The sequence below is a fragment of the Cnephaeus nilssonii genome, assembly GCF_951640355.1.
Source record: "Cnephaeus nilssonii genome assembly, chromosome: 12".
NCBI classification, from domain to species: Eukaryota; Metazoa; Chordata; class Mammalia; order Chiroptera; family Vespertilionidae; genus Cnephaeus; species Cnephaeus nilssonii.
Genome location: NC_137083.1, coordinates 16,001,475 through 16,014,730, shown reverse-complemented (window position 1 = coordinate 16,014,730; position 13,256 = coordinate 16,001,475). Strand labels below are relative to the sequence as shown.

Here is a 13,256-nt window from a genome sequence, read left to right as displayed (position 1 = left end):
TATACAACACACTGGTAAAGGTAAATATATAGGCAGCTTCAGAATACTCCAGTACTATAATGATGATGATATGTTAATCACATAACTCTAGTATAAAGGTTAAAGGACAATAGTATAAAAACAGGTATAATTTGTTAATGGATCCACAATATAAAATGATGTAAATTGTGACATCATAAATATAATCTGTTATCAGGATAAAATATTCTGTTATATCTATAAGATGTTTCAAGTAAGCTTCAGGGTAACCATAAAACAGAAACCTATAGTAGATACACACAATACAAGGAGAAGGTAATCAAAGTATACCACTATGGAAAATCATCAGTTCAAAAGGAAGACATCCAGAGAGGAATACAGGAACTACCAAACAGACACAAAACAGTTAACAAGATGACAGTAGTAAATTCTTAAGAATCATTAATTATTTTAAAATTTAAATGGATTACATATGCCAATCTAAAGGCATAGAGTGACTGAATGAATTTTTTTTAAAAGAACCAATTATATTACTGCCTACAAAATACTCACATTAGTTTCCAGGTCACACAGAGCCTCAAAGTGAAGGGATATTAGAGCAGAGGTAGCGATACTGGTATCAGAAAGAAATAGACTTTAAGTCTAAAACTGTAACAGGACACAAAAAATGGATATTACCCCTTCACTTTGAGGCTATGTGTGACCTGGAAACTAAAGTGAGTATTTTGTAGGCAGTAATATAATATATATATATATTGTGTGTGTGTGTGTGTGTGTGTGTGTGTGTGTGTGTGTATATATATATATATATATATATATATTCCATGTAAATGGAAACCAAAATAGAGCAGAGGTAGCAATACTGGTATCAGAAAGAAATAGACTTTAAGTCTAAAACTGTAACAGGACACAAAAAAGGTCATTATATAGGGATAAAGAGGTCAACTTGTCAAGAGGAAACAACAATTGTAAATAAATATGCACCCAAAATCAGACACCTAAATACATTATGCAAATACTAACAGATCTGAAGGGAGTAATAGACAACAATACAACAATAGTAGGGGAATCAAATACCCCACTTTCTACAACGAAGGATCATCCAGACAGAAAATCAATAAGGAAACATTTGATTTAATCTTTAGACCATGTGTACCTAACAGACATGCACAAAACATTCCATGCAATGAAAGGGAAATATATACATTTATTTCCATGTTCCACATTCTCCAGAATGGGTTATATCTTAGGTCACAAAAAATTCTTAGAAAATTTTAAAAGATTGAAATAATACCTATTATCTTTTCTGACCACAGTGGCATGAAATTAGAAATCAATAACAGGAGGAAAACTGGAAATTTCACCAATATATGGAAATTAAACACCTCTTTACAACTGACCAACTAATGCATCAAGGATTAAATCAAAAGAAAATTAAAAACTTATCTTGAAACAAATGAAAATGGAAACACAACATAGCAAAACTTATGGGATGTAACAAAAGCAGTGCTAAGAGGCAAATTTACATCAATAAATGCCTATATTAAAAAAATAAGTATCTCAAATAAACTAAGTTTACTAACCTTAAGGAGTAGAGAAAAAAAGAAATTAGCCTAAAGTCAGCAGAAGAAAGGAGATAAAAGTCAGAGCAGAAATAAATGAAATAGAGAATAGAAAAACAATAGAAAAGCTCAGTGAAACTAACAGTTGTTGTTTTTTTAATTTCTTTATTGATTAAGGTATCACATATTTGTCCTCATCCCCCCATTCCCATCCTACACCCCTCCCCACACATGCCCCCACCCCCTTGTTGTCCTTAACCGCTGGTTAGGCTCATATGCTTGCACACAAGTCCTTTGGTTGATCTCTCCCCTTTACCCCCACCCTTCCCTACCCTCCTAACAGTTGTTTTTTAAAAAGATTTTAAAGTGCCAAACCTTTAGCTATACTCACCAAAAAAAGAGAACTCAAATAAAATTATAAATGAAAGAGGAGACATTATAACTGATACCACACAAAAAGTGTCACAAGAGACTACTATAAACAATTACGGGCCAACAAATTGGACAACCTTAAAGAAATTGATAAACTCTTAAAAGCATACAACCTAGCAAGTTTGAATCATGAAGAAATCGAAAATCTAAACATACCAATTACTAGTAAGGAAATTAAATCCATAATCAAAACCTTCCAACAAAAGCCCAGTCCCATGGTTTCGCTGGTGGAATCTTCTAAAAATTTAAGGAAGAATTAACACCAGTACTTCTCAAACTCATCCAAAAGAAATTAAAGAGGAGGGAACACACCCAACTAATTTTATGCAGCCAGCATTATCCTGATAACAAGCCAGACAAGAATACTAAAGTAAAGAAAACTATATAGGCCAATATTCCTGACGAACATAGATGCAAAAGCCTCAGCAAAATACTAGCAAACCAATTTCAACAGCACCTTAAAAGGATCATACACTGTGATCAAATTGTGTGCAAGGATGGCTCATCATATGCAAATCAATCAGTATGATACACTACATTAATATAATGAAGGATAAGAATCATATGGTCAGAAAAAGCAATGGACAAAATTCACTATCTTTGATAATAAAAACTCTCACCAAATTGGGTATAGATGTAACATACCTCAACATAATAAAGGTCACATATGACCCACAGCTAACATACTCAATGATAAAATGTTGAAAATTTTCACTCTAACATCAGAAACAAGATAAGTGTCTCTGTTTGCTGATGACATGATCTTGGATATAAAAAATGTTGAAATTCCACCAAAACAAAATCTGTTAACACTATTAAACATTCAGTAAAGTTCCAGGATACAAAATAAGATCTATACACCAAAAACAATGAAGAATCTGATTAAATAAACTGAAGAATACACAAATGTAAATATATTCCATGTTCATGGATTAGAAGAGTTTATATTGTTAAAACATCCATACTACCCAAAGTCATCTATAGATTCAATGCTAATCTTACCAAAACTCCAGTGGCATTTTTCATAGAAATAGAAAAAAATCCTAAAGTTCATATGGAACTACAGAAGACCCTGAGTAGCCAACACTGTCTTGAGAAAGGACACAGCTAGAGGCATCAAACTATATTAGAAAGCAAAAATAATCAAAACACTATGGCACTGGCATAAAAACAGACACATAGACCAATGGAACAAAATTGAGAGCCCAGCAATAAACCCTCACACATATGGTCAATTGATATTTGACAAGGTTAGCCAAGAATACTCAATGGAGAAATAATAACTTCTTCAGTAAGTGTTTTTTGAAAAATTGTATATTCACATGTAAAAGAATAGAAATCGGGACCCTATCTTACACCAGTCACAAAAATTAGCTCAAAATGGATTAAGACTTAAATGTAAGACCTGAAACTATGAAACTCTCAGAAGAAAACATAGGAAAAATGATCCTTGACCTGTTTTTTTTTCACTGGTTTTTAGATGTGACAACAACAAAAAAGCAATAAAAATAAACAAATGTGACTACATCAGACAAAAAACTTCTCTGGAGCAGAAGACAATCAAGATGAAAAGGCAACCTATGAAAAAGGAGAAAATAGTTGCAATTCGTGTATCTAAAAAGGGATTCACATCCACAATATACATGGAACTCAGACAATTCAATAAATGATTTACACTAATAAAAGAGAAACATGCAAATTGACCATACCTCCACTACACCCACCAGCCAATCAGGAGTGAGTATGCAAATTAACTCAACTAAGATGGAGGCGGCCACAGAGCTGGAGTGAGCAGGAGGCTTGGGTTGCCCCCAGCGATGGAAGAAGCCAAGCTTCCCGCCTGCCCTGGCCGGACCTGGCCTCCGCTCAAGGCTACAAAGTTTCAATTATAGAAGATAAATAAATCCCAACAAAGATGGTGGTGGCTATGGAGCTAGAGTGAACAGGAGGCTTGGGTTGCCCCCAGCGATGGAGGAAGCCAAGCTTCCACCTGCCCTGGCCGGCCCTGGCCTCCGCTCAAGGCTACAAAGTTTCAATTATAGAAGATAAATAAATCCCAGATACTTGCTTCCAGCCAGCCCTGGCCTCTGCTCAAGGAGGCGCTGAAAAAATAAAAATAAAAAAAAGGAGGGGTTGGGAGCTTGGGTCACCGGTGGATGATAAGGCCAGGATGGGACGGCAGTTGTGGGTGATCAGGCTGGTGGGGGGCAGTGCCATTGGTGGTAAGCAGACCAGCAGGGGGGCAAGCAGGCCATCAGTGGGGATCAGTTGGAGGTGATCAGGACAGTGGAGGGGGGCAGTTTGGAGTGAGCAGTCCAGCAGGGGGCAGTTGTGGGCGAGCAGGCCAATGGGAAGGGAAGGTGGGGGCAAGCAGACCAGCAGGAGGGGGGGGAGTTGGGGGTGAGCAGGCTGGCACGGGGGGCAGTTGGGGGCGAGCAGGCTGGTGGCGGGGGGCAGTTGGGGGCGAGCAGGCCGGCAGGCAGAGTGGTTAGGGGCAATCAGGCAGGCAGGCAGGCAGTGAGCAGTTAGGAGCCAGCAGTCCAAGATTGTGAGAGGGATGTCTGCCTGCCGGTTTAGGCCCGATCCCTGTAAACCGGCAGTAGGACATCCTTCGAGGGGTCCCAGATTAGAGAGGGTGCAGGCCGGACTGAAGGACACTCCCCCCTCCTGCACAAATTTCGTGCACCGGGCCACTAGTAATAATAATGATCCAATTTAAAACTGGGCAAAGGACCATAATATTTTTCTAAAGATGTACAAATGGCTAACAACTACATGAAAAGGTGCTCAATATCACTAATCATCAGGGAAATGCAAATCAAAGCAACAACAAGATCTCTAATTGCATGTGTTAAAATGGCTATCATCAAATAAAACAATAGATACAAAATGCTAGTGAGGATATGGAGAATACGGAACTCCTCGGCACGATAGGTTGGCACATAAATTGGTGCAGCCACTGTGGAAAGCAGTATGAAAGGTCCTCAAGAACTTAAAAGTAGAACTGCCATGTGGTCCAGAAGAAAAAAAATCACTTATCTTGAAAAGATATCTACACTTTCATATTCATTGCAACATAATTCACAATAACCAAAACATGGAAACAGCCTAGTGTCCATTGACAGATATATGGACACAGAATACAGTATATAAGTGCAATAGAATATTATACAGCTGTAAAAAAGAAGGTTCAATATGGTTCTTACTATAGCAACACAAAATAATGGTAATAATGTGAGGTGAAGGATTAGTTATTGTGGTAAATATTTTGCAATATATGTGTGTATCAAATTATCACACTAATTGTACACCTTAAACATCCACTATGGTATATGTCAATTTTATCTCAAAAAAGCTAGAGGGGAAGAAATTGGAAAATTCAAGTCTCCATTAGAACATCTAGTTCAAGGATTCTATATGTAAGGTATCCACATATTCTCAGATATAAATAAGTTTGCATATTTACAGATAAACTAATTTAGTTTTCCTTAGTTTAAAATGTTTCTTCTCAGAATGCTGAAATTTTAGTTTTGAAGGATTTTAATAGAGTATTAATGATTTAGATAGCTTTTATCTTTTATAGCAACTCGAAGCACTTACTTACAATTTTCTTATCCAGTACATTTTCAGACAGACTATAACTCCCTTAGAGATTATCAGTAGTAGTAGTAGTAGTAGTAGTAGTAGTAGTAGTAGTAGTATTTAGTGTTTCACATGGACTCATTTGGAACTCTCTTTTTGGTAATGTTAAATAATGAATACCTAATAGTTATCATTCTTTAGAGGATGCATTAAAATCTTCTTATTATCATTCCATGGATAAAAATCTTTCAATATTTTAAATTTGTTATTAAAATGCTAAGCTAAAAATGGCAACTACTTTTTAACTGCATAGAAATCTTGGCTTTTTTCCTAATAAATCTATAAAATAACATGACTAAACAGTTCATTTGTTTTCATAAACAGCTGTGTTTTAAACATAGCATTTTTTCTAGTATGAAAGTAATTCATTATAGAATATTCGCAAGTAGATAAACAATAAGAAAAAGAAAATGAAAACCACCTACCCATCATTCCACCACCCAGAGGAAACCGTCATCCACGTATGTATAGTGTTTCCTTATGGTAGCGTAGTCATAATTCTGTATCTGTAGGCTATTCAACACCATTTTACACGTTAGATGGCGAAAAGATAGATCCAAAGTATTAAATAACTAATGACTCATATTGTTTGTTTACAAGTCATTTTTACCTCCTTTTTTTTTTTTTTAACCTGCACTAATTCAGTCAGGAGCGTCTTTTTTCTCATGCTCTTTAAACCTAAAACCACAGCCTCACAGAAGTGCAGTTACAACGTTAGCACATTGCAACGTTAGCAACTTGCAGAGTTCAGACTCAAACGCAATTCTCCGTGCATCCAGAATTCCAGCAGTGTTCTCTCGTCCATCCAGCCACCTCATGTATGTGGGTTCCTACTACAATTAGTCCCTTTGGCTAAATTAAAAAATCATTCTGAAAGTTTGCCTTAAAACACCCTCAGAGTGTTACCAAATTAAGGTTAAATCTCAAGTATAAATTTCAAGCAATTAGTTTTGGTTTTACCCGAGCAGAACACCCCACAGATGATGCCGAATAAAAACTATTTACACACTACCATAGTGCGTTTCTTGTAAAAACGTTGGGTCTGTAGCAGCGATTTGCTAATCAAATTCAGAATTTGATTTGAAATGCCTCCGGCAGGCAGCCAATCCAGTTATGAAAGAACAGAAGCAAAAACCAGAGCCCTGGTGAGTTTCCTCCAGAAGTTAGCTGGGTCCTTTGCTCTAGTTAGCAACCTGGTTCCATAGGAAATCACTGCAATTGCTCCTAAAATTATCGTAGTTAATTTTTTCAATAAATTATTGGACTGAACTAGACACAAAGCATGAACATTTTGGAATCTAGAGTTATAAAATATTCTGACATGTTTTAATATAAACAGGAACATTTTCAGTGATTGCTTGGATCTAAAATGTTTTTCCACTTGACATTTGTTTATACTTCCTAGGAAAGAAACTCTATTTATGGATAACTGAATAACACAAATAAACATTAGAGAGAGCTGAAAAATCAGCTTTGATTATGCATGAAAATCTACAATGTCATTGTGTACTCTTATGCCGTATTCTGATTGCCTGTTTATTTTTACAGAATCGCTGGTGAGCCTATGGAAGAGGAGCCAGCCTTGTGAAGTGCCAAGACCCCGTCTCTCCCCCCATATTTCCTGTGTGTGACATCATTGTGTATCCCCCCCCGCCCCCCACCCCAGCACCCACAGACATGTCTTGTCTGCTGCCTGGGTGGCACAGATTCGATGGAACATAAACACTGGGCACGAAATTCTGAACAGCAGCTTCACTTGTTCTTTGGATGGACTTGAAAGGGCATTAAAGATTCCGTAAATGTAACCGCTGTGATTCTAAAGTTACAGTAAACCACGATTGGAAGGAACGGCTTCCAGCGTGCATTTCGTATGCTGGGTGACCCACTCCGGGCCCCGAGCAGGGACCAGAAACGCCTAAGACAGCGTTAGATACTGTTCATTACAGACGCCGTGACAGCCAGGGAAATTTTGGGCAAAACCTAAGAAATACTCATTCCTGACATTCTGATCCGTTTTTTTCATTGGGTAGTTTTTGTCCAACAGTCTCAAATTGTTTACAGGATTTGCTTTCAGCTATGAACGGATAGCAATTCCCGACAGATCGCAGGGATTTTGTTTGGTTTGGTTTTGTTTGTTTTTTGGCCTTTGTTTTAACACATGGTTCGACTCTTGCTAGTTAAAAGTTCAAGATGGAGGAACTGCGCTGAGGCTTTTTCAGTGGAGCAAACCATGCCATAACTCCCCCTGCACACGCCAAACAAACCTCAAACACTGTATAGGATGGTGCAATCTTTTATGTCACTTAAAAAAAAAAAAATGCTACCCTATTTCCCTAACATCCCTCCCTGTGTTCTCACACACACAGGAGATTTGCAACTGGGAGGATGAGACCTCCCTCCCCGCTCACATCCCTCGCTCCGATGACGACAGTAGCTCTAAGCATATGTTCTGTGGAGGATTTCCAGTGTCTTTGAAAACTTTTCAAAGACGGTCTTAATTTATTCCAAATCTATCAAGAACTTATTCTTGCACTTTTCTTTTTCTGCCTTCCATCACTTCCTTTCTTCTAACCTTTCATCCTTACTTCCTATAGAAAACTAGATTACCCACAATCTCCCCTTCTCAGGAGCCTTGAGTATTTTTTTTTTTTTTTTTACTCTCCAGGTTAACACAGTTGCTTTGTCTAGTGTGTTCTTATAGCTGTGAAATCATTGAGGTAAATATGGCTTAAGCAATGTTACTGAATTTTCTAGACCTCTGAAATGTGTTAATGAAGACATTGAAGTCACCTTGAATTGAGTTAACCTTGAAGTTGTGCCTTTATGTGAAAAAAAACAAAACCACCAGGAACTTAACCTTTGCACATGTTGCCTTACCGTCAAAGGCTAAAAATAACAGACTTTTATTTCTGAGATTTAAAGTAACTTACTACATATAAGTAGGTTATCCCCCTACCATCCAAAATTTTATTTCAATGTATAACTCGAACACATAAAGACATTGATATAGAATACCTTGCAGTATTTAATATATGACAATGCTTTTGAAAGAGTTGATGTTTCTTTTTATATATTTTCCTAACTCAAAGGATATATTAAAGCCATAAGTGAAGATTGTCATGCTTTTATTCAGAAATCTGAAAGAAACCTTAATTAAAACAAGGTTTTAGGAGAGGCTATGATATGAAAGATATAGAACAATATGGTTTTAGTTAAAGAGGACTCTAACCTGTAAATCAAAGATGAAAGATTTCACTCAAGTAGAATTATATAACTCCCTTTTGTTATACAGTCAGACCATTTTTTTTCATGCATTTGGTTTTTTTAGGATTACCATTTTAATTTTAAAGACTTTTATTACATATACAAAAATGGCTCAATACTTGGTTTAACATCTTAGAAATTTGAGTCGCCCTTTGAAACAGGAAATCTAAAGTGGAATGTAACTCAGTATTAGGTAAAAAATTACTTTCATTGAATAAGAGTAAGGTCAATCTCTACTCACAATAGTAATGAATTTTTTGTAAAACATTTCATGATATTTTTCAGAGAAATTCATGCCAGTCATATCTATTGCGTATTTCCTTGAAATTTACTTACAGAAAACCAAATAATGGAGCCAAAGGCTTTCACAGAAAATTATATCATTTTAATTGGAAACATAAATGTAACTATTTACAAATAAATAGATATTTACAAATCTCTATTATTGCTCTCAATCTTCCCAAATATTATTTAGATGTTGAATAAGAGAATTAAACAGTATAGTGCAAGCATACGAATTTACTGATGTTTCCTACAATAATTTTGTTGCATTCTTATGCGCAGCCGTCAATCTGATAGAGCCAGATCACTAAGACATCTCTATGGTTATTTAGATTTAAAACATAACACATTAATGAGTTAATTCCACATCCTTCCATATGATACTGGACCCAATTGGTTGCACTGAGAGTCTAGGGTATGTGGGTGGCAGATAAACTATGGAGAGGATTAATCACAGCTGGATGTAGCTATAAGAACAGAAGGTAGTGCTTTCTTATTATACCCTTACAAGGAGTAGGGTAGCCCTCAGCGACAGAATGGGGGCTGTTGGAGAATGTCAACATGTCTTTTGAAATAGCCTGCCCTTCTTGAAAGGGATTTTCACTTGGTATAGTTTTCCTGACTTAAACATTTAATTTTTATTGCTCAAAATAGTTCCTAGTGAGAGGCTATTAGAAGAATTTGTCCCTAAGCTTTATCAATAATATATTTTTCTGATCCCTATTTTGAAGGATAATCCCATAGGCTTTCTCACAAACTCATAATAATTCACACACGTTTTTGAGAAACCTATTAGTAAACAACGTGAGGAGTTCAATTTAATGAGATTTAATTTTAGGTACAAAAAAGGAAATGTAAGATAATTTTCTCAATTTTATAGTACAACCTAGGTTTATATATTACATTGAAAAACTTTTATTAGATAATAAGTGATCTCAAATGATAACAGAGGCTACTTAATCACTGCTTAGTGAGAAGAACATTTTGAGATAAAATATTTTTAATATTTTAACAAATTTACACCACCCATAGTAGGGATAGAAATAATATTTTAGAGAAAACAGATATGTATGAAAAACTACTACCAATTGCATTTCCCTTACCAATCCTGGGAAATGAAATGTTGCCTTCAGTTTTGACTATAAGCCTTTACAAAACTCTCACACATCTCTCCATGACAACATGGTGGATTTGAAAACAGGAAATCTCACACAAAAATTTCAGAAACTATGGGGCTGGTCTCTCCTAAGAACTCAGTAGTTTGAAGGTCATTTATAAAGCTGTGTAGATGTCCTGGGTTTCTTTACAGCTACCATGTGGAAGTGAGCAGAACGGTCGTGTGAACAGTCTCCTGGGAGACAATTTCTCTTCTTCAGTCAGCACTTTATACTCATCTTTTTCATCCCAGCATTTATGTTTAGGACCATTTATTTAAATAGTTCTTCCTATTTATCTTTGGAAGGCTCACTCTAAATTTGTCTCAGTGAAAATATTAAATGTCTAATCCTATCTAATAAAGAGGGAATATGTTAATTAACCCTCATGCGGTCTCAAAGATGGCTGCGCCCACAGCCAATAAGGAGGGAATATGCTAGTTGACTGCCATGCCCTCAAAGATGGTGGCGCCCACAGCCACAAGATGGCGGCACCCAGTCCCCTCAGCCCCGCCAGGGTGGCAGGTGCTCTGCGTGCCTGCCTCCGGAGTCCCCCAGTCCCCTCAACCCCCCAGCCACCCAGGGCCGCCCGAGGCTCAGGTAACCAGGGCCTGCCAAGGCTTGCGCTGCTGGCAGTGGCAGCAGCAGAGGTGTAATGGGGGTGTCACCTTCCCTTGATTGCCGGGTCGCCTCCTGCCCCTGATGGCTCCCGCACTGTGAGACGGGGCAGGCCGGGCTGAGGGACCCCCCTCCAGTGCATGGATTTTCATGCACCAGGCCTCTAGTAGTTACTAAACAAGCCAAATGTTTCTATCTGTAAAGTGATGCATTCTGCCAGACCAGCGTGGCTCAGTGATTGAATGTTGACTTATGAAGCAGGAGGTCATGGTTCCAATCAGCCGATCAATGATTCTCTCTCATCATTGATGTTTCTATCTCTCTCTCCCTTTCCCTTCCTCTCTGAAATCAATTATATATATATATATATAAAGTTATTCATTCTCTGCTTGAAATAATCATTCTGTCAGAGTTTGACATTGTCGTTTTTAGCAGCATCTATCTCAGCATCTTTTTCCTGCTTCAGAAATGAAATCATTTAGTGTGCTGAGAAAATAAGAGAGAGAAAAAAAAAGTAGGATACCTGTTCAACTGTTCCATAAAGAGAACATTTTCACCTCCAAAAGAAATGGACACCAGAAGATCTATGCTGAGTAATGAAAGCATTTTGTTGTTGCCTTCAAAACTGATCATCCACATGGTCATGATCATCATCACATATTTCTTGTATTGTCAAGGGACACAATTATAATTTGGGCTACAGCATTATTTTGTACTATTTACTGCCTTTTCAATGAAGTATCATGAGCATTACATCACCTTCATCAACACCATCAATGAAATATAGACGTGCCTATATAGGGCTTCTTTTCCTGGTCATATTTATATGGAAGAGCATACATACCCTTGCTTCCTATCAGCTTTCTTTTATTCCATCTAATGTTTCATGAAACGCAGAATTATTGTCATGTGGCCTGAGCATAAATCTTTTAGATGAACAGCCTTCAACTGTTGATCTGGTGCTCTTTGGACTTGATCTCAATCACAGAGTAATAGGGTTATAACAATTTCTCAGACCATCTTAATGCTCAGCATGAAACAAATATATGGTGAATTCACTTTATAGTGCCAATCATTCAAACCAATAATTTCCTTTCCACTCTTCTCTCTTTCCCCTGTTCAACTGCCAATACCAAATTGCCATATCTAATCTATCAGAACAATTTTTAAAGCCTCTACTTTATGCTTCCTAAGTAGAAACAACCTGGGCAACTTACTTTCTGACATACCACTAAGTATGCTTTCTTTCCTGCCATTTTATATAAATTCTCTAGTAGCTGCTCTTTATCTTCGTTTTTATCTCTTCCTTTGTAAGAATCACTTGCCTTTTGTACTATTCTTAAATGATAGATCAAGTTATTGTGTTTGGTCTATAATTTTTGACCTGGCACTTTGTTTTATTAATACAGAATTTCCCTCTTTGTCTCAAATATCATTTTCTGCCATTCTTGTTACTACCCATTGTGTTGTGCTAGTTATCACATAGAGAGCATTGTACATAGATTATTCTTGCCCTTTGGATGTTGTCTTTATAAGTCAAACCCACAGGCATAAACTCTGAACTGAAGAAAAAATACAAAAGAGAAATTTTAAATAAATATAATTTGAAAGTAAGATATTTCCAGAGTATTCAAAGAGAATTGAATCCTTTTATTTTTCTATTTGGCACATCGGAGGCAAATGTTTCAACATCAAATAAAATAAAGAGGGTCAAATGTTTAGTGAGACATTATGGTCACTTCCTTTAGGCTTCATGGTGCCCTTTCTTAGAGTTGACATTTTATGACAATCGGTAGAAATCTTGCAGTGATTTCTGGCTGTTGCTTTTATTAACCTAAAATTGTGCAGCAATGGAGTAATTAAAAACAAAACACCTTAGGAATTAAGAATTCTAAAATCGGAGGAGGAATGGCAATTCCTCCGGTTTGCAAACATAGTTTTAGACCCAAATCTCCATATGCTCTTCCTAAACGGTAAGATTGTCAAACTCTTTGTGGGTAAGCGAGGCCATGCCTATCCTCTGCAACAGCTGGGCTGTATGAAATCGCCCTCCCCGTGGTTGCTGGGCATACGAAGCATGCTATTAAAAATGAGTGACCATTTAGTAGATTATAGCCTAGGCAGTTTGTGTCATTTGAAAGCAAATATCCTGATATTTTTAAATAATGTGGGCAGGGCAGGCAGGAAGCCAATATTTATTACTCTTGTGATTAAACGCTCTAGGCCTGGCTTGTCGATGTATACCCCAGGAGTCTGGAGTTTCTGGCTTAGTGTAAAATTTAAATGTCTTTTCTATCGTGGCCTGATATCTGTTTCTGTAATA

The 13,256-nt window shown here is 37.0% G+C and overlaps 1 protein-coding gene across 1 annotated transcript in view; it reads left to right on the top strand.

Annotated features, from left to right (window-relative positions):
• Window positions 1-7,341, top strand: part of HDAC9 (histone deacetylase 9) — a gene marked incomplete at its 3' end in the record, with an annotated part of 637,805 nt that extends 630,464 nt beyond the window's left edge. The window contains exon 26 of the mRNA XM_079785596.1: window positions 7,164-7,341. Coding sequence (XP_079641722.1) covers window positions 7,164-7,203 — 40 coding nt within the window. The remainder of the gene's footprint in view (window positions 1-7,163) is intronic.
• Between the last annotated feature and the right edge of the window lie 5,915 nt (window positions 7,342-13,256).